We start from the raw sequence: 22,807 nt of genomic DNA, 5'->3' as shown, positions 1-22,807 counted from the left end.
GGAGGGAAACATGCTATTGTGGCCGCTTTGAAGGCACGAGAAGGGTCGCGTCCTGGCACTGAGACTGGCCCTGGTTCTCACTTGTCTTTTCTTCTGCTCCAAAGTCTCCCCCACTGAACTCTTTGTATGCGTGTCCTTGTGACAGAAAGATCAAGGGACCACTTCAGAGGAGCTTAAGCTTCAAACAGCCTTTTCCAAAAATAACAAAGATGGAAGAAAGAAAGAGTCATCTGTAAGTGAAAGCCTGAGCCAAATAAAAAGGCATGAAAGGAGACACTGTAGAGGTGAAAGCGATCTAAGAAAGCCCAGAAGCCCGTCCCTCTCACTTAACAGAAGAGGAAACCGAGACCAAGAGAAACCTTTTCCTTAGATGACGGTGCTGTCCCTGGCCTCTTCCTTGGCCCTGAGCTTCATACACTGAATCCTTAGCGGTGAATTCATCCATTCCCATGGCTTCCCCTTACCGTTACATGTACACAACCACAGAGGAGATGTTCCTACATGCTTCTGATATGTCCGAGTACCTGTCAATGGGGTGTTCCTTCCTGGATGTCCAGCATGTCATTCAAATGCAATATATCTGAACCTTCACTCCCCATCAGACCTGCTCCCCATCTGGGTGAAGGGCATCAACCTCTCACTGGCCGTTCAGGCCCATCCTGTGTCTTCCCTTCCCTTGGATCCCCACGTCCAAGCAGTGACTCACTCTGCTAATTCCTCCTCTTCCATTTGTCTTCTGCCTTTTCCTGCTTCTCCTTTTCAGAGGCCAAGCCCTCAATTCCTCTTGTCTGGAAGACTCATCTCCTTGACTTTGGTCTCAGCCTTTCTGGTCTTTACAGGACAAATCAGGTCTTATCTTTCACTCCCCTTTGCCTGGAGGATAAAGTTCAAACCCTTAAGCATGCCACACAGTGTCCTCTTGTCCCTCACCCTCCAGCGAGCTCTTCAGCATAGTACCAAGTGCCACCTTAATGTTCTAGGAGAGTGCCTTGCTGTTATGTCACGGTTCTACATCAGGAGTATCTTGCTCTCACCACATACACTCTGCTGGGATAACCACACTTATCTGTAAACTTAGTGGTGACATCACCTCTTCTTATAAACCTCCTTAGGAAGAATGGGGTACTCTTTCCTTATGCCCTCACTCCATCCTGTGTATACCTCTCCCCCGGCCCCTTTATTGCCTTCTTAGTTGTGGTTGTCATTTTTTCCCCTGCCCATTCTAGAATGTAAACTCCGTTGGGGCAGGTTTATTCATATTTATAGACTTCAGTATTTGGCATGAAGGTAGGACTCAGTAAAATACCTTTAAAAGAAATGAACGAATGAATGGAAGTGCACACAGCCTACTAGTGACCCACTCAAGTGAGAGAGCCCTGGTTTTCCTTCTTCCACTTCATGTCTTCCTTACTCGCTATTATAAAATCTTGGTAATGAAGGGCGACATTGACACATGAATAGAAAGATCATTGGAACATACTACCCAGGGAGAAGACCCTGGCATTTCAAGTAGTGCCATCAGTGCATTTCCTCTACAAAATTGATCTTTTCTTCCAATGGAAATGTTAGAACTCACAAGCTAATTGGAAATAAGTGAAGACGCATCTTCAGTATCTAAACTTGGTTATCTTTCTCTTGTGGTTCAATTTTAATTGTCCAAGAAAAAAAATACAGTCAGGAAAGGTGCACACAGGTATTGAGTGCCTGCTGCGCACTTCACATATGGTCTCCTTTAATCCTCACACACCCTTTGAAGTGTGATAATAATTGTCTCCATTTTACAGTTGAAGGCATAGGAGCTCCGAGGTGATGTAACTTGCCTAGGATCACATGACTAGCAAATGTCAGAGTTGGGAGTCAAACCACGTCTCTTGGATTCTAAAGTCCATCCTCTTTCCCCTTCACTACCCTTCCTCCCTAGGGAAACAGAACAGAATTAGGGACATAAAATCTCAAGAAGTTTCACTAAAAGACATTCCTCTGTGACTCCAATAACAAATTGGACTGAAGAGGCAGGAGCCGTGAACCCTGACTCTCATCCTGTTGCATGGTGTGATTTTGAGAAAGCCCATTAGCCTCTTATTCCCCATCACTTTATAGTCACAAATACGGGACACACAGACTTTCCTCATCTATTACTCAATTAATGAAAAAGAGTTCCTTCTTAAATGAATTTGTGTCATTTGCTACAGAAATGCATTTGATGCAATTACTAACCATATAAGTGACCTTATTTCTACAAGGAACTAATATTGTTCTAAAGCATATGTGACAGATGGTCCAGTAAAAATTAAGCGGTAGATAAAAAATGGATTCCTTTTTCATTTAATTTTATGTAAAGTTCTTAGAGGTGTGTGTGATGCTGATATTCTTGTACTCCTGGTGACAGGGCAGAAAATGGAGACGTGGAGACGTGAATACGTGCTTAGGAGGAGACCGGGAAGGACAGTCGGAGTGTGGCTATTGAACGTTTTATGTGCCAAATTGATTTTTTTTTTCCCTAGGTCTAATAACGCCAAGGTGGAAATTGACATTTTTGCTTGAGCATTAAACACATAACATTCACAACATTCATTGAACCTCAACAGTTACTGACTGTTAACAGAACTTGAATTTTGACAGTGCTTTATAGAGTGCAGAGAGTCTAAAATTAAATATACTGGACAGAGCAATAGAGAAAATATTCAAAGTAGAAGCATCTTAGAATATAAAAACATACTGTTCAATTTTTTTTTTTTCTTCTGGATTTTGAAAGACAGTGCAACAGAAGGAGCCTCAGTCTGAGATTCTGACTCTGGATTTCTTATGAGCTAATGCTCTGTGTGACCTTGGGTAAAATACCTAACTCTCTGAGCTTTTGTTACGTCTTAAATGGGGGGTGTGGAGTTCATGCCATTGAAGGACCGGGCATCTGTAAAATGAGGACAGTGTCTCTACATTCCTTTGTAATTCTTGTGTCCTTAAGTTTTATGATGGCTGAGATACTCAGTTTGGTCCCCAGCCACCTTTAGAGCATACCTGGTGAAGTGGGGGATGTTTGAAGGCCCAGATAATGAAAAACAATGGGGAAATGGTGACTAGGTCTTTACTTAAAATTGTGTTACTTCTTTCAAAACAAAGCCCTCAATAAATAGATTTTTAAGTTGGGAGAAATTAACCTGAACTCCTCTAGAGGCTAAATTCCTGAAGGATGAAACTCCTTGAGACATTTTTATAACAACCTCCATGATTAAGGGACCTGAAGGCTGGGAGAGACCTAGCTTGGTCCCAAGGCTTGGCTTCCAAATTACCCCACACCCCACCTGCCATTCTTCTGGGACCTGGGAAAGACACCAGGTCCTTCACCAAGAGTCTGTCATTTTTACAGTCAGGATACTCTCTCAGACATTCAATCCACTCTTTTCTTGTTTTATAAAAAGTCCAACCTTTATACACCTAATATGATTTAGGTCCTGGTTTCATTTCCTGAATCTTTGTGTTGCTTTTTCTTCCTGGATCTCATGTTCAATGCTGCCAGTTTCTTTGTCCCTGCAGGTGCAGACAAATTAGCATAAAGAGTAAGTTGCAGAATTGGAGAACAGCAAATTTGATTTCAAAGGCCATTTCGGATTGAGGTCCATTTGGTGGCATTAGGAGCAAAACTAATAAACAAACCAGATTTTTTTTCCTACTCAAATTGATTTTTTTTTACTTGACAGTATCCCTTTAGAAGTAGAATATTTTATCAAATTCTGATTTTAGCTGTCATGTACAGTGCTTTTTTTTTGTTTCCTTTCTCATTATTGCTGACTGTTAAGTTATATGGGTTGGCAAAGGAAAATCTTTTCTTTTGTAATAAAGAAGAATGCATTGCCTTTCCAGTGTCATTATCTGCCTATGTGTTTCACAGCCTTACAGATGAAGCATATTGTGTTTGCCTCTGTGCTATATCATGACTCCCATTTTGCAGATGGAAACAAAATTACAAAGAGACTTTGGGGCCATAGCTAGACTTTGAAAAGACACAGTTCTGAAGAAATCAGGGTTGTTTTTATTCTCTCACTGTCTAAACTAACGTACTTTTATCACTTCTCTCATAAAGAGTGATATGTATTTACCTCTTGTTCTGGAGAGAGAAAAAACTCTTTTGTAAAGCTGTGACAGATGATCATAAGAGCCCTGTGCTGGGTGCAATGATCAAAACCATCTAGTGAGGGGCCAGGGTTGGGAATTCTCCAGCCTTTCCAGATCCTTTGAGGGGTATCACATCTCAGGGGGTAGGCTCTGATTGCCAAGCACAGGGATTCATTTGCTCTGTGATGGAAAGTCCTTGTGAGGACTCACTCATGTCAGCAGGAGGCGGTAACCTTGAAGGAATGAAGGAACAGGAGCCACAGGCCTGCGGGACCCTCAAGGCAGGTGGACTTGGATTCAAGATGGCACTTGGGGCTCCGCAAAGGCCTTTGGGCTTTTCTGCTTTCATGTGCCCCCTCTTATGCCCTGTATCTGCTCCTTCTTTTCCCCCGCCGTCTTGGCTAGTGCTTCCCTCTGTGCTTTGTGTCTCTTCTCTCGCTCAGAGCTTTGCTTACTCAGGTTTTTTTTTCTGTTTCCTCATCTCCCCAGCTTGAAGTGGCCCTATGGCCCAGACTCCATCTGTGCTTTGACTTAGCATCTCTCTGAGCTCCGCTTCTGTGGATGCATGCCTGATTCCTTCTGTATTCCTTATTCACATTCCTAAGAGTGAGCATCTAATTAGCTCGTGTTCTTGTGCGGAGCCACGGGGTGGGTCCCTGCCCAGTCTATAGATGGGCTGCCTTTGGGTGAGGTACCCATGCTCCTGTGGAGAGAAAGGCTTAAGGAAGGGGCTGTTGGGGGTGGGGCGGTTGCCCGTGGAAGGAGCAGTGGACAAGTGCTAGGATTGGTGGACCTAGTGCACCAGCCTACCCGTCTTTTCCTAAACCCTTGTAATACTGTTCCTCACCCGGAAGGAGTTGGCAGCCTATATGCGATGACTGGAAATTAATTTCTAGGAGCTAAAATATTTTCAAGGTCAGAAAAGGAGAAACCATTAAAGTGGCCATAGCTCCACGAGGCTGATTAAGAGCTTTGCATTTATGACTTCATTCCCTGCTCACAACAACTTTCTAAAGTAGATATTATAATCCTTATTGGGCTTAAATCGCCTGTTCAAGGCAAACCAGTACAAAGTAGAAAGGTTGATATTCAAACCCCGTCTGTCTGACTGCAAAATCAGGCCTGCAAATTATATACCTTGCACATAGAACGGCGTCTCTTCCACTAGCATTTTCTTCACCTGAGTCAAATTAAGCATCCATGAAATAGTTTGATTGGAATTGGAGTCCCCACGAGAGAGCGTCTAAGCTGGAGCTGGATGGAGGGGAGGAGCCTGGCGCAGGTTGGGGAGGGGGGCGGGGGCGTTCATCCTGAGCTGGGGCTCCCCAGTGGAGCCACAGTGCTGCCCCCAAGTCCTTTCACCCTGGCAGCTGCGAACGTGCCCTGCAGAAGCCTTCTGTGGCTTATATTAACACAGATCCATCATTAATATGACAAATATGTGCACCTGCAGACCTAATTGCTTCAGTTTTCTTGAGTCACTGATAGGTTTATGGCCTGCCTCAATCCCAGTAAAACCAAAGCAATCTAGATGGGACAAAAAAGTGACTTCCTCCAATCAATCTCTTGAACAGACCCAGACTCCAGCCCTGATGACAGACTTTCTCTCTAGACAGGGTAATTAAAGAGGCAGAGCCAGCTCCTTTAAAAAGTCCCTTCGTCTTAGTTTTATCATCCGTAACACAATCGTAGAAGCCCTGGTCGGAAACAGCTTTCTGTCCCCAGTCCCTCCCAGGTGACTGGCCCTCCATCTTGACAAAGGCTTTATTTCCCCCGCCTTTGGTTTATTTCACTCCGGAAGCCAGTTCCCTGGGCTTTCTGGTTTGCTCCTGGGAGAGGAATGGTTGTCGTAAGGAGTTCCTGTTGCAGTTTAGGGATTCCTTACCTAAAATCAAAATGCCCAGAAAAAGAAAAGCCATCCTTATACCAGAAGAGCCCCCCCCCCCCCAGCAAATCTAGGTCTGGCTCTTCATGAAAAACCAAAGTAGGATATCAGGTGTCCCTTAAATGATGGAGGAAACGTCTCACAAAGAAAACAAAGCTGCCTAGTATTATGTTTTGTACTAATGGGACAATTTAAGTATCAAAATTGAAAAAAAAAAAAAGGCAAGGCTTTGGAAAACTAATTATTATATATGAAAAATGCATGCTAAGTAGAAATTAACTGACCAAAAATAGATTTTTTTGTAACCATGAGGAGTTTGAGAGATCCCCATAAGATATAAAGAAATGATGCCAGTCAGAAACCTCTAAGTTTCTAAACCTTTAAGTTCTGTCATGATTGTAGAGGGGAAAAACAAGAAAATTAACCGATGGAATGACTTATCGTTTGTGTTAAAGAATTTGTGAAATTTCAGCAAGCTTGTTAGTTCCTAAAATTTAAGTGCTAGAACAAGTAATAGTGAGCACAGAGAATGCTTCAAACCAGGTAACAAGAATAAATTACTGGTGCTGCGTGAGATACACCCATGCATCCTGAAGAAATTCTGAGCTGAAGTTGGGAAAATGGTATGGAGTATTTAGTTCAGCCTGGTCTTCCCTATTTGTAAGGACTCTGAGCACCTTACTGGAAGCAAACTACCAAAATCAGTGCTGATGGATGACATCTGTAAATACTCCTCCGGTAATTAAACCTCACATGCCTAAGAGGCGGGCACAGTGGTGGTGAGAGGGCGTGGTAACAGTGGGAATCTGGAGTTCCCGTCGGTGCAGCAGAAACGAATCCAACTAGTATCCGTGAGAATGTGGGTTCGATTCCTGGCCTCGCTTAGTGGGTCAGGGATCCGGCATTGCTGTGATCTGTGATGTCGGTCAAAGATGCGGCTCTGATCCCATGTTGCTGTGGCTGCGGCATATGCCGGCAGCTGTAGCTATGATTCAACCCCTAGCCTGGGAACCTCCATATGCCACTGGGTGCGGCCCTAAGAAGCGAAAAAAAAAAAAAAATGTGGGAACCTATAAAGGGAAATCAAGTCTGAATGATCACTGTTCTGTAGGGGTGTGCGATACTTGCTGATCAAGGGGATCTAGTTAGAGTTTCAAAGAGCTCTGGCAGGGTCTACCTTTTAAGCGTGTTTTTAAAATGATAAGGTACTACCGTATTTGTTGAACATGGAGCCTCAGTTATAAAAACAGTATAATTAACAGTCTTCATACATGGTTTAGATGATCCTAACTCTATCTACGAAGAAGTCCAACTGATGGAGACAGACTGCAAGAAGATCATTCAAATCTACATAGAGGACTGAAAGGCAGGGAGGGGGGGATTTTCATGTCATCAACTTCATCAACTTCAAAGTAATGCTCTGCCAGATACAGGCTCTAGCTATAGTTATAAAATAAAAGGCCCTCTGTCACATCATTAATGATTCTGGAAAATAACTCAAGATTCAGTAAAATAATTCTCTGAAAACATTGACCCAGCGATCCTGGCTGAAAAAGAGGAACAAAATGTCATTATGAAGCGCATGGGAAACACAACAGAACTCTACACTTTTGTAGAATCACCTAGGTTTTTTTTACTGGGAATAAAAGAAATTATTCTTAACACTAACCTTTAATGATGATATTAATATTAATAACAACTACCACTCATATTTCTCATATTCAAAGCATTCCCATGTGCATTTTCACTTTTGAAGGTGGATGTTTGCATTATTCCCATTTTTTGAAAGGTAGAGAAACTGAGGCATACAACTTTCACAGGTAAGAGGTGCAGGAGCCTTGTCTGAGACTTAGGTTTTTTTTTTTTTTATTATTATTAGAGTCCTTCCTGTTTCTCCTGTGCTGCATTACTCCACTCCAGAGAATGCATTCAGTGAACCCCGAGAAAGTGCACAGAAAGGCAGCTGTAATGTCGGCAGGAAGTGGGTGTGGTTGTAATGGAGGCAGAATAAAAAGGCTGACACTTACTAGACAAAACAACCAAACAAGGATGAAAGAAATGTGATTGAGTCTGTGGATACAAAGGCTAAGAAAAGAATGCGATCCATATTTATCACGTAAAGTGTTATGTGACCTTGTTCACCACTCAGAAGCTCTATTTGAAACCCAGGGAAGGTGAGGAAGGGCAAATGAAAGGACATTCCACTTTACCCAGAGGATATCATTCCTAGATGTTATTCGTATTTCCCAGTATGTGGTACAATCGGAAAACATAGATGTAGTAAACAAAATGAAAAAGATATCGAAAATTTCTCGAATGAAAAACCCACTGTTAATCAGCTTAAGACTGATGTCAGAGAAGGTACGTGCCCCTAACACAGAATTGCCTTCCAGCTCCGGGCCTGGCTGGCCACAGACTGAGTGCTAGATGGAGACGCTATCAGCTGTGCCTAAGTGCTTGTCTTTGTGTCCCGACTTAAGTCTAACCATCCACTCATTTCATTGCCATCACTTGTGTTCACAATCTAATGGCTTGATCAGGAAACACAGCTATACTCCTTTAGAGTGTGCTGTTGCAGAAACAGAAACAGAAAACCCAGAGCTTTTTTTTGTTTGTTTGTTTTTGTTTTGCAAAACTCCACTAACCTTGTTTCCGTAACAGCCTCTAATTAATGGGCCAGAGCTGCAGAGTAGGGAATGGAAACGTCCTGTGCTACCTGTTACTTTCCTGATCTTTGGTGCTGGTAGGGTTATGCCAGAATCAGCTGAGAAGGACAACTGACCATAGGAGGTCACCTTGCAGTGTAAATGTGTGTGTGTGTGTGTGTGTGTGTGTGTGTGTAGCACTGCTGCAAATTAAAAATTAAACTCCAGAAGAAATGTAATGCCCATGAAGACAAGAGAAGAACAGCAAGGCTATGGCAGAAAACCAAGAGAAATGGGGCAAGAAAAAGAGTGAGCAAGTAGGTTAATTAGAAATTAGTCTTATAACAGAGACTATATATTAGGATGTTACATAGGAAGGGACAGGGAAGTATAGTGTTTCAGAACCCATACTCTGGAGCTAGGCATCCTGTTTTAACCCAGTCTCCTCAACTTGCTAAATGTATGATGCTAGGCAAGTTACATAACCTTTCTGTGCCTCAGCCCTCTCACCTGTAATTGTTAGCCAACTCATACAATAAACAGCTGTGAAGATGAAGCGAGGTAACATATTCAAAAGCCCTTAGATAGTGCCTGTCATGTTATACATGCTTAATAAGCCTTAGCCATATTTTATATTGAATTAATAGTTTGTGTTTGGAGACTGATGTTTGTACATGTACCCACATAATGCTTTTCTATTCTTGACTTGACCAAGGTCAAAAAAAAAAAAAAAAGAGAGAATGTAGACAGATTATTAGGTCCCAGTTCACATGCCACTGCTCCCCATTCTCATGGCATGATGGATACTCCCAGGGACACTCCCTCCACTTACCTCTTAGCACAGTGGTAAGGGGGCAAGAGTTGAAGTTGATTTGTTGGCCTGCATGTTGGTGATCTCACACAGGACCTATCATTTATTAATTGGCAGGTGGAAAGCTATGGCTTCAGGAAGAGTGTGCTCCTTTTGTAGAGTCACAGAACCAAAGTTAAATGACCAGTTTCCTAACCTCTCTTTGCCTCACTTTCCAAATCCGGGGATAATGATGGTACCTATCTTATCAGCTGTCAGGTAGCTTAACGCAAATGTGTGTGTTCAGCTCATTACCTACCACATAGTTAGTACTCAATAAAAGTTGTTGTAACTATAAATGTAATAAAATTCATTCAGTAATTAAAAAAAGGTTAGTTATTTTAAGAAATAGTAATTATTATCAGTTGCCCTACTTTATCTTGTCACAGTCAGTGGGATTATCATATCACCAAGAACTTGATGAGCATTAAACTTGGCCTGTGCAAAGCGTGAAGGTAAGCTGTTGTAACAGAGATGAGAAAGAGGAAAACATCCTTGGCACCATGAAGTGGGTATGACTGTATGAACAGAGAGATTCAGACATGCATCGCAGAGCAGTGCCCTGCACAGTGAGGAGATAGGAAAACACGGGAGGCAGAAGGAGAGGTGCTGTTGACCAATGAAAATGGTGGACCTGTTTTCTGAAATGCATCCTTTGTGACAAATGCATCCTTTTTGACAAATGCATGGCTCCCACTTTTCATTGCCAGCCCCATAACGTGTATTTTATGTGGAGGGCCTTTGAGTGGGGGAAGCTTCAGAATTCAGGTAGAATAGGGAGAGGGCTCTAATAAAGAAAGAGGAGGAGAAAAGTAGATGTTAGCAACTGGTCAATGTATGTTACTCCCAGGTGAGCTGCAATATATTTTAGCCATCAGTTGGCCTTGTATTTCTTTTAAATCATTATCCTACTCCCAGCAGGGACGAGATGGCTAGATTAACATTTCCATGGGCATATCTGTCCATCAGGTCACTTAGAGGTCATCTTGACTTCTTTTGTCATGAGCATTTACACAATAGCCTGCAGAATAGCCCAAGACAGTGTCGAGGGAGAGGGAGGGAGAGGGAGAGAGAGAGTCTTCAGACCAGTGGCTGGAATCCAGCTAGAAGCAGATCAGATCCTCCAGGGCAGTATGTCACAGGGAAATCGCATCAGATTGTCATGTGATTTGTACACTAGTGTGAATTGGTTAATAACTCAATTTCATTCCCAGGTTTATAAGCTCAAACTCTTCAAACTCCTGACAGTGTTTACTATTGATGTATATCTTCTGTAGAGCTAGCTACTTCATTAAGCTGACATGCAAGCACAGGGGTCCATGATTTTTCAGTGTAGAAAAATGTTGCCTTGGTAGAAAGAGCACTGTACTAGGAGTCAGAAGGCTGGATTTGAGCCCTATTGTCTCCCTCACATTAGCTCTAACCCTTGAGATCATCAGTTACCCTCTTTGGCCTTCAATTCTAATTCTGTAAAACCTGCCATGGAGGACTGATGAATGAAAGCAGAAGGGGCCTTATAGGAACGGTCTTTGTAAGTTGAAACACAGTGATTATAATAGGAATTTTTCATGTGCTTGAGTCTTTGTGGAATCCCCCCCCCGACACCCCTTTCTCAGGCTGAATAACACAACAGACACATAAGATTATTACCACTTCTCATCTTCGCTGGGTAGGCACTTAAGGTTCAGCCCCCAGTATGGCGATTGCAGTTCATAGGAAGATAAAAATAAAATCAGAGAATTTCAGAGTGAGGCGAGGTTTTAGAAGCTACTCTGACAACCCTCCCCTTCTCCGTAGGAGAACATTGGTGTAGAGGGAAGAGCGTAGACAAATGCCTGGCTGCCCAGCTTCAGGCTCCGAGGCTGTGTGGGTGCAAGAAGGCAGTGCTCATGGACAGTAAGGTGAGCTCGCTGGTTGGTAGGAATGGGGCAGAAAGCTTTGTTTCCCAAGGTAAAGGTGAGCATGGAAGGTTCCACTTGATCACAGTGCCTCTAGGCATTCGTGATAACAAGCACTTTTACAAATTGGTCTGCAGAAAAGGACTGAGTTTACCACTGAAGGAGGCTCAGCGATTATTTTAACACCATCTCTACTTGGTCCTTCCCTCTTCCTTGACCACAGTCACCAGTCCCACACCCATCTGGGAGGACCTGCCCGTTTTAATTAATGAGCGTCTTGCTAAGTGCGGTTACAGCAGGTTCCGTGGAGCTGGCTTTGTGTGCCACCTTGAATGAGCCTGGATAGAATGCATCATCTGTGAAAGTCCCCATGGTCAGATCTTAAAGCAAAGATAGTGTAAGTGGGGTTTCATCAGAGATACCTAAAGAATGTTCAATTTGCTAAGGAGCATTAGAGAAATATTCAAGCTAGACTTGGCCCAGGTTCCTCACTGGAACGGAGCTGCTTCTTAATGGTTCCCGGACTTAATGAAGACTCTTCAGCAGCTTGTGACAGTTAAAGTTACCCTTTGCTTAACTCTGTCAAAGATTATTGCCCAATTTTCAAAGTTCTGTGAGTGATACTGAAAATGACAACAAAAACACAGTATTAATAATGATATTGATGTTGACTGGTATTCATTGCATGCCAGATATTGCTAAGCACTTTACCTATATTGTCCTGGGGCTGAGATGTGCAAAATGAGAGAATGGGAATTGAAATAGTTGGAAAAGAGTAATAGCCTTGAAGCCAAAAGGCCTGGCATTTTTTTCCCCCTAATTTTGTTATTTACTAACCAGGTGAACATGGTCAAGTGGGTTGACTTTTCTGGAGCTCTTCATTTGTAAAATGGGAATATAAATACCCACATTAAAGGGTCATTAAAGTTTGAGTTAGCTCGTGAATGTTGAAAGGGATTCTTAGCAGAGCCGGCACGTAAGAGGTACATCATTATTTGTTGAGTTGAATCATAGATGATAAGAACAGAAATACGAGTAGATGAGAACTAATTAGAAACGGAGATGAATCAAGACGGTTTAGGACAAGCAATGGGCTAGTCTCTTCGTAAGTCATTTATAGGTGATATTTTGTCACTATCATTTTCTTTTCCTGTTCATTTTATAAGGTGAGAGCCAGTAAGGGGACCTCATTGTTCGGGATCAGAGAATTATAGCAAATACTAAGCTCTTTGTTAAGAAAAGATGAGAGGACAAGAGAGAGGGGTTGGAATGAACAGAGCTCTCCCTGGATCCACTAGGCAGTTTCCTTGCAATCACCCTATGGCTCATGTCCTGGTTTTACCAGCCCAGGTGTCCATACTGCTGCCAGGACTGCGCTGCAGGGAAGCAGCCCCCAAGGACTTGCAAAGCTCCGATCAGAATTCCAGTCGTGAAACTGCAGGCTGCACAATGACTTTATCCTCATTACAATGTATGAAATGATCCGTAAATACATATTTTAACATTACAGAGTTTAAATATTATTACACATCTTACTTGATGTCAGATTTTGTTAAATGTGTGCCGTTATCTCAATTTACAAAGGTCAGTCAGATGGCAGTGGAGAATAGAACTCGATATATTTAAAAATCTTCTTACCAGTACATCTGTAGCTCACATAACCCTGCCTTTTTCAAAGAGCTGTGGGCTTTTTTTCCCCCTCCTTTCAAATGAGACTTTAATGAGCATCATGTGGATAAACTCTTTGCAGAGGTTTGAAAAGATCCAGAGAAACACTGTTGTAGGAACAAGCAAACCATTTTGGATGAAATCATAAGCCATTTGAATGTCTCCTCATCTCTCTGGTTGTGTCAGAACCTTTTGGCTGCATTTTCCCCCACAGGAATGTTTTCATCTCCACGGCTAGGTAAATAGAATATTCGTGGAGTTGCTCGATTGCTATTCATGCCAGCAGAGTAGCACAGAGTGACCTACTTCCAGCAGCATCCATAGAAAGCTTCCCTGCTTTCCATCAAGTCTGATTTACGAAACCACCCTCTGCTTTGCGCAGCTCCTGCCCCCATCCACCCCCAGAGACAGCATTCCATGGACTACTAAGGGTCCTTATTTCTTTCTCTCATTACTCCTGTTTTCTCTGTTAGTTCATTTGAGTCCACCTTAAACCTTTCCAGAAAACAGAGAAGTGGATGGGTGAGCAGCTTTAAAGGAAGCTAACCTTTCTGATTTTTAGAGTACAGCTCTATAAAGGGATATTGGTGGGGCTGCAGAACGAGATCACGTCAAGCTTTCCTGTTTAAAACACCTTTGTCCACATAAACCCCAAAGGCAAAAACTCATTGGAGACCCTTTGTAGACATCTATATGCGGGATGATTCTTTCTTATTGGGCACTGCTGATGGATGTTTCCAGAAGTCATTATCATGAGTTTCAATGCAGCCAAGCCTTACTGCATAAGTTGACAGGCTGGACTAAGCTGGAAGCATCCAAGAGGAAGGTCTGATTAAAAAAAACAAAAACAAAGACTTTGAGACTTTTATCCAGCGGGCCTGCAGAAACATGCTCAGCCTGTACCTGATTTGGGGTCTGATTAGAGCTGGTGTCACGTGTGGTTTTGGGTCACTGAGTACCATGGTTAGGGCTGTGGGGTCCTTAGAGCCCTTCAAGCTCCATCATTTGAGGAAGAGAAAAGTGGGCTCTGGGGAAATTATAGCAGCCTCTCTCTCCCCCCTCCCCCCAAATCCAAATCTCTCTTTAACCTGCCATTCTGTTTCTCATCACCGGATCATTCATGATTTGAGTCTCTCGTTGTTGCCATTGCGAGCAAATGTCACCAAGCAGAGGAAGTAGAAATTCAGTTATCCTTCTCCCGGTCACAAGTGGAAATCTGTGTTCCAAATCTCAGAAAGCCAGGAATGTTCAAATTACTTGAAAAAGGAACTTGCTGTTCTGTCGGGGGAGAGATTCTTGAAATTGTAAGCCATTTGCCATCGAGCTTTTGCTCACATAGTTCTGTGTGGGGGCAGAGAAGTGAGATTGAGATAAGTGGCAGCTCCATGGCCGACTGCAGGTTGAATAGAGGAACCACCACGAGAGTTCCATTTCCAGTTGGACTCTGAACATCCTCACAGAAGAATGACCTGGCCCTGCTAGCTCCCATTTGGTTGTTCACTTAGCCAGGCCCGTATAGGCATAAACTTCAGGCAAACCATCCATGTTCCTGACATCAGTGCCAGTTGATTTCAGACCCAGCCGGGCGCCCTATCCCATGGAGCTCTCACCCTGGGATGTGGGATTGCGCCACTTCAGAACGCCACCCCAGATGGTCCCTGTGGCGAGAAGGGTAGAGGACCTGCCAACCCAACCCGTGGGACGTGGTTTCTGTGGCTAGTCTCCTGTCCTCACGCCTCCTGACTTTGTCCTTTCTCTCTGCAGCCCTCTCCTTTGTCCGATTTTCATCTGTCCCTTGTCTTTCTTCACAGATGGCCAGGACGCTAATGTGCCGCTGTCATTATGTTTATGGAACAAGTTGGGGTCTTTAGAGGCTGCCGTTGCAGAGACATTAAAGACCTGGGTCACGTTTGATACCAGGGTAAAGATTTACAGGGTAATTAGTGGTCCTCTGCTGTTATTAACCCCTGACTTAAGCAGGTTATTTTCTTACAAAGGTGTTGAAAGTTAATGCCACTGTTAATAGTTTTAGTTGGAAGACCTGTAATGAGACCACGTGGGAAATGAGACCTACCATCAATATCTTTCAGACTCCGAAATGGGGGCGAGGGTGGGGTTAAAAAAAAGAATGGCAGGAAAGGAGATAATTCCATCCCAGACCTACCTTTGTTCACCTTAATGACAGCCACTGATGGACAAGACCCATTTGTTATTCTTAGTTTTGGATGATTAGCTGATCACTATTAAGGTTCTGAGCTTAATCCTCATCATGTAGGGAAACTCAGAATGGCAGCAGATAGCACATGGAGGAGGGGTGGATGGATTCTATTTTTAGAGACGTTCGCTTTCCCTTGAAATTCTTTCATAAAGAATATGAAGCTTTTCACAATACCACACTTAATAGAATTGAAAAACAACCAAGCAAAACTAATAAGCCATAGACACTCCCCCCTCAATCCCCTAATGGCAGGGAATTTCATGGTTGTGCATTTTATTTGTCTTCCAATTGATCCAGTTCTTTTCTAACTCTGCTCTGGGGAACCCCTGCAGAAGCCATATTAGATTTGGTTTGGAGGAAGAGTTTTTAGGATTAATAAGTTTGAAAATCCTGATCTAAGCAAGGTTTTTTTAATAGTCAGCAATGGCCATCAGGGAGTGTCACCCTCAGTCTTGAAAGAATGCAGGGTCTGTTCATCAGGTGCCCCCAGCATGAGGCTAAGAATTGACAAGTCAGTGCTTCCTTCTTGCTTGACCCTACTGCCTGAGCGACCTGATTACTATTCAGCTAGATTTAGCTTGAAACTCAGCCTCGCCAGGAATAGGAAACGGGCCTGGGATGCTCTAAGCCACTTGGAGTTATGCAGTGACTTAAAGGATCTTTGAGAATTTTCCTGGTTCAAATCCACATTTGACTTCAAATGGCCCAATTCTTTGAAAGAGAGCATCATGCATCTGGTCCTCAGTGAAGCTGTCTTTGGAGGAAATTCTGATTCTTCTCTGACATACTGTTCAGGGACTCTTAGCAGGAGGGATGCCTAAAGAAGGACCAGGGATCTTTGTAGCAAGTTTTGGGTGTCCTAAGCTCACCCCACAAAAAGACAGTGCTACAAGCCCACAGCACACAGGCTATCATTAGAACAATGACTAAGGCCAATTTAAAAGTGATTTCATTTCTCTCTCCCTCTCTCTGCCTTTCCCCATCCCAGATTATTCTGTAGCGTGACTTTCCCCGCCCAAGGTCCCATCTTCTTGGTTCTCATTTGCATGCAGAAGCTGTAAGGTTTGTTTCTTAGAATACCCATATCTGTATCAGTATGAATGAGAACTTTTCTCACTAGTCTGAGGTTCCACCTGAACATGGGCCTGGCCCCATGATCAAATCATCTCTAACCTGTCCACTCTGTGCTGGGGTGAGGGTAGGGGAGAGGTAGATGGTAGGTTTGACTTGAGAGAGGATTTGACCTTGCCTAGGACATTGAAATCATCATCTTTCTGGTTGGTCACATCAGACACATCTTTTGGGATTCACAATTGTGGAATGTCACGTTCCCAAATGATCTTGACATTCATCAATACAGCTTCTCCTTATATCAATGAGAAAACTCAAAGCCAGACATACCATTCAAGGTTACCTCAGACCTGGGTCTCCTGAGTTCCAGTGTAGTAGTGTGGTCCCTGCAGAATATAGGACCAGAGTTATAGTGGGACTGTGGTAGTGTCAGTCTGTCTGCTACCCTCTTTCTGGATCTTCTTCATCTTTCTAATCTTGGCTTCATTTGTTGCTCTGCTTCATAAAACCATGGGTAAGTTTCCATTAGCTTTGAACTCTTGAAACCGGCACTCACGACCTTGACAGCTGACACCAATCTGGATTTTTTAGCCCCAGTCCTCCACTACTTCTCTCCATATTCTCACTCTGCAGTTCACCCAGACCTCCCCCCATTCTGCAAACGTGTATCACCGTGCTTTTCCTTATACACTGGGTCCTCTTCATCTCATATTGTCTCCCGTCATCTCTTCCCATTTTATCCTCCCTGAGGGTTTATGCCCAGCCAAGTCCCACCCTCTCACTCAGCACTGCTGTTCCTGTTTAGAGTACTTCTTCATGGCTCTGTCTTTAGTATCTTACTAGATCTGAAGCTCCTTGAGATTAGGGACCGTGTAGCACAATTTGCTGAATGCGGCAAATAGAGCATGAGCCAACGATCTTTGTGGTACCCAAGACTACATGGCATCCCAGTCTCTGTGTGTTTCGGGCATTCCAGAATTTTGGAGCTGCTGAGATCTGTGAGTTTTGCGTAAGGGGAGAATGGAGCACTAAAAGGACGGGCAGCCTTACCTTTCAGGAGGTCTCAGCCCCACAGTGTGATGATGGCTGTGGTGCGCATGCCGCCTGGGGTGTCTTGAGATGTAGGCTTCTATTGGCACCTGTTTTATTCCGTACACTGGCAAAGGCTCAGTTTGAGCTTCATCCACATTCCTCAGGAGGCCTTGGGCTAAAGTAAGTACTTGATCACCTCCCATATTTGCTCCCTGGGAGTCCCAGGTCTGGCTTGCATTGGTAAAGCAGTTTCTGAGCATTTATCCTTCCTGAGTTATTCTGCTGACATCCAGACCAAGATTACACTGATGTTCCAAGCTCGGATCTCAGCCCCACTGTGATGAAATTTACAAGACATATACAGTGCCTAGTGTGGTTTTTCATTGGTTGACCCAGGCGGGAAGCAGTTAAGTTCCTGGTTTAACATTTTAGCTCTCCCATGTCAGATGCTTCCAGGGAAGGGAAAAAAGCCAAGGAAGAAACTGTTACTCTGTAATTATCTTTGATCTGAAAAGTGACAGGCACCTGTGCTGGCAGGCACTATATACTTCTTCCTCCATCCTTTGCCCTCTCTGATGATTTTGGTCTGGGAAGAATCAGGACATCATTTTCCAAGGGAATTTGTCATGAATAACCCACAGAGCGATTCAGAGGGCTGGCCTGGCCTGGAAGTCAAGGTCAGAGATTCTGTGCCCTCAGCCCACCTCCCATGGGATCACTCTCGCATACCCTCACGTCACATGTTCTTTTGGTGATATCGTCTTTCCTAGAACCCTGGAGCAGAACTCCTTCCTTCTCAAAACAAAGTCTTGGTTGCCAGTGGGTACAGGGTTTCTTTGGGGGCTGATGAAAAGTTTCTGAAATTAGAATGATGATTGTCACCCAACTTTGTGAATCTGCTAAAACCACTGAATCGTATAGGTTGAAAGGGTGAATTTTATGGTATGTGAATTATATGTCAATTGTAAAAGAACTCATGGACTATTAAGACTTTGTGCAAAACATTAAAATACTGCAGCACAAAAACTCCTCAAAGACCCCGTGGACTTTCAGCTCAAGTGCTTCCTCTTTTTAGGCATGTGGGAAGGTCATGTCGTCGGATACTTGTGTTGGAGGTGGAGGGCATGTGATAGACGTTCATCTGTCTGTCTTAGTCCTTGTTCTGTGCCCGGCTGGGGGGACTTTGGTCTGGGTATTTACTTGTGTTTGCCTCCACAGGTCAGACAGAAGTAGGGAGCCTGACCTCCTTAATGAGGATCTCCAGGAAAGTAAAAAGCTAGTTTGTTAAGTGCTTTAGAGGTGTGAGGTGCTAGATTTCTCTTGAGTAGTTACAGGAAGGGCTAACGTGGCACCTGATATATGTGGAATAAACCCTAGGGTGGGTTAGAGCAGGTGCAGGCAAGAGGCTGGACGTGTGTTGCTCTGGGTGACTTAATTATGCCATTCATCGCTCTATTGGGAGCTGTTGCTGCTTGTGATTTTTATGTCTTTGCTGAGGAGATGGAATTTGGTTTCTGCTACAACGGCAGGAAACAGACTTGGGAGAGAAGGCTGTGTTTTCCTCGAAGACTCTTCCTGGTGCTCTAATGTAAAGGCCTGATGGGTGGTTAGAAAGAGTAGGTGCTGTCAAGTGGGGTTTGATGGAGCATGTGACTGCCGCTGGTCTAAGCAGGCACCCTCAGACATGTGCCCAGAGGTTCCCATTCACCTGGACATCTGGGAAGACCCCTTAGAGGAAAGGAGGACTTGGGAAGCCCATGCCAATGCCTCACTTACCAAATGGAGCTATGCCTGGGGGAGAGCAGGACTTGCTGCAGGGGGTCTTCCATTCTCATGCCCTCTGCCCGCTGCTGCTTCCTGGCTGCTTGTGCCAGTCACTGCCAGAGGATGGACAGCGTACCAGGCCAACAGGGTGACCGAGTCCTTCAGGCAGTCTGGGCAGGGAGCTAAGAATGAAGCGGACTCTGAGCACTGTGTTTGTGCCACACCCTTGTCCTTCCTCACATGTCACAGTTCATTCTCCTCTGTGGTCTGCAGGATGGGCTAGGGAATCATCGCAGTGTCTTTTAGGGGCAGGCTGATGACCGGTGGCTCGTGTACCTCCCTCTCATGGAGCGTCTCTGAGAGGATCAGCTAGTGACCCTCCTCTTCCTCCTTCCTCTCCTGTCGGGGTCCGAATGTCCTTTCCCCACTTCTCTGCCTGTTCCAGGACGTCCCCTCACACTTCAAGGCCCAACGCCACAGTATCTTCTGGGGAAGCTACTTTCCTTCCGTCTTCCACACTCTCCTCAGGCATGAGTACTCTTTGCTTCCATTTCCACAAAACTTACTGTGCACATGGTGTAACGCTTGCCATGTTCGTTCGCAGTGAGTGGCTTTGGGGAACCTGTGGAAGGCCTCCTTTGGATTAGTGTCTTAGTGTCTAGAACGGTGCCTGGCACATGCCTAATACATGCACAATGTGTGTCTGTTAAATGAATTAGTGAATAAATATATGAGTAAATAAACGCAGCAGAACATCACTTGTCCCCTCCCACAAATAGTGAAAGATATTTATAAACTCCATAAATATTTAAAATTGCTTTCCTCTTTATGATTGTAGCGCTTGATGAGAATACTATTCCAAGTGCATCTTATTAAATCTTTTTTATGTATATTGAAATTTTTTGGTCAAAGCTGATAAATTTTGGGAGAAGAAGCCATGCCTTTGAAAGAAATGAAGTTTTATAAAGCAAGGCTTTGCCAGAGTATTTTCAGCAGAATATGAGTTTCTGAGGATGATAACAGTTGTTAAGGAAAAAATGGTTTTAGGGCCAAATGAAGCTCAAGAAAGCTGGGTTGATCAGGTTCTTTCTATTGTGGAATGTCGTAGAGCTTTGATATGATATTGCTTGGGAAAGTTAGAGAAAGGGGTGGATAGTGGTATAGCTTGCAACACAACTTAACACCTGCAGTGTGGAGCGTGTGGTGGGTTTTGGATGTCATATATTTTTATTCATTTGTCGATGATAGTTCAGAGCCTGAGTCTCACGTTCTGAGAGCAGGTAAGTGTTTGTGTCTGTGATGAGGCCAGCTTCTTCACTGCCCTCTCCATGTATACCACCTCTGCTCTGCAAAAATGAAGAGAAAAATTAAAGGGAATCGAAACATTACTTTACCTGCCAAAGCAAGTATTAGACATCCACCAGTGGACCTTGCAGCAAACAACTGTGGTTTTAGAAATAACCTGCCAGCTCCAGTTGCTCTGCAGCAACCTCCCAGGACTCGTCTATAACTGCTAGTTCTCTGCACAGTAATTACCAACTCTCTCCTTGGTAGGTTCACTGGTGTCTAGGAGTAATTGCTAGGGAACTCACACTTTCAAATTTACAAGAGGCAAACAACCTTCTATTTACCTTAGGGGGTCATCAAGGTATTCAAACTGTGCTGCGTAAAGGATGCTATTGATCACAGAAACATGGGGAAGAACTTGAATTTTCACCTGTATATTTTTCTCAATGGGTGAGAGCCTGGGCCACTGGTTTACAGTGCAAAGACCTATGGGAGAATAATTCTCTTCTTTTCAGGGCCCTTCCTCAAGATTTGGAGCAGTAAGCCTGGCTTAACTGTAGTTAGAAACCCTTTGTTGTCTTCAGCCGACACTGGCTAATCAGTACCAGGGTCAAAAAAGAAGATGAAAAAGAGGATTCGGACAGGTTGCGTTGTTGTTCTGACCTGTGCCTTTGGTGTTTGTGCTCTAGAGATCTCAGGGAACACGGAGGACATCCCTCTGGTGCGCTGGCGGCAGCAGTGGCTGGAGAATGGCACTTTGCTTTTCCACATCCACCACCAGGATGGCGCCCCCAGCCTCCCTGGACAAGACCCGACCGAAGAACCCCAGCATGAGTCAGCAGAGGAGGAGCTGAGAATCCTCCACATCTCGGTCATGGTAAGAGCAGCACAACCTTAGCCTCTCAGGCTGTGGCGTATATCACCTTGACATGAAGAGTCTGGGTGCCATAGACATGGCTCTGTGGGAGCCAGGGCCATAAGCGCATCATGGATCTTGTGAATCCACCTGTTGTGTAAGTAGACGTCGCAGTTATTTCTACAGCACCGTTGTTACCTGACTGTTCTCTCCAGGAGCATGCCTAGACATGGAGTAACTTTTAAGAACCAGAGGCAGGATCAGATGGGGGTCATGGATTGTCCTAGAAAGGAATTATTCAACTAGATAGAATATCATATAAGAGTTTCTCCATAAATGTTTGCCGAATGACTGAATTGCCAAGGTGCTTGCTGCCGCCAAGCCCTCTTCTCTTTCTCCCAGTCCTGGCTTCCTCTCCTCTTCCGGTAAAGGACATGCCAATAGATATGTGCCTTTCCTTCTAGCCCAGCTCCGAAACTTCACCATCAGCATCCCTTCTCTTATTCAGAAATTTGTGGTCTCAAGAAAATTAGAGAATGTCTCCTAAAGTTCTGGGAACTCGTGTTTTAGAATCTCACTAGAGAGGACGTGCTGCAGTGACAGGTAGGGGTTTTGTATTGTTCATTGGCATATCTTCAACACCTTGAATAATGCATCCACATTGGTAATGCATAATAGTTATTTTTGGAATAAATGAACACACTTCTCAGTAAAATGGAAGATACTCTAACTTGGTATTTTTATTGGTAAAATCAGTACATCACCTGCTCCTAGGGTAGCCTGAAAGCAGGTTGAGACTTGGCTGCTTATCCCTGGGCCATATGTATGAGAGGGGATGTAGGAAATTCAATAGAGAACTAAAGGAAGTCTTGCTGTTTAGTTTTTTGTGTTAGATTATGGAAAACTGAGTACATTTTCGATATATTAATTTATCCACTATCTAAATATTTGGCATGGAAAACATGGCTATAAAATCTCTGATAAAATCTCAGAATGTAAGCCTTCCATTTCTTCCTCAGCCAGTGCCCTCATGAATAACTGACTCAATAGGTTACCTGCGTCTGCACAAGCTGTTCTACTTTTTCAACTATTGTGGTTGAGAGAAGAATCCTTGGTTAGCAAATGGGAAACCTCAGTGTCTGGATAGGCCAGAAAGCAGGCAGGTACATGAGATTACTCTGCTTCACATTTGCAAATTAATTGAGGTTTATAGCATGGGGGTTAGCATACATGTGCATCCTTAGTCAAAGGCCAGTGTTTCTTCTCTCAGGAAAGCTTGTCTTCTTCAGTGTAGCTTGTAGTTTCCAGACTGTGGTGAGACTGGGCAGATCGGCAGAAACAGCTCTGGCATTGACTGGGTGACAGATGTAGAGGCCACATTATCATCATGTTTATATTATGATCTAACTGAAAAGAAAGGCACAATGGTGGACTGCCCCCCCTCCGCCACCCACATCCTCTCATCAGTGGGGGAAGCCGTCATTGTCATCCATAGTTTTTGTTTCTTTTGGTTCCAGGCC

At 43.9% G+C, this 22,807-nt stretch overlaps 1 protein-coding gene across 8 annotated transcripts in view; it reads left to right on the top strand.

Moving 5' to 3' along the window:
* Positions 1–22,807, top strand: part of ASTN1 (astrotactin 1) — a 319,448-nt gene that overhangs the window by 86,799 nt on the left and 209,842 nt on the right. For all 8 annotated transcript variants that reach the window (XM_084977659.1, XM_084977661.1, XM_021063683.2 and 5 more), the window contains exon 2: positions 21,121–21,308. In XM_084977659.1, the coding sequence (XP_084833785.1) occupies positions 21,121–21,308 (188 nt within the window). The remainder of the gene's footprint in view (positions 1–21,120; positions 21,309–22,807) is intronic.

This window comes from Sus scrofa, chromosome 9, assembly GCF_054392235.1.
Source record: "Sus scrofa isolate SSC_HxYL_T2T_F1_AM1 chromosome 9, Sscrofa_HxYL_maternal_Yorkshire_Landrace_v2.0, whole genome shotgun sequence".
Classification (NCBI taxonomy): domain Eukaryota; kingdom Metazoa; phylum Chordata; class Mammalia; order Artiodactyla; family Suidae; genus Sus; species Sus scrofa.
This window is presented reverse-complemented; position numbering and strand designations above follow the sequence as displayed.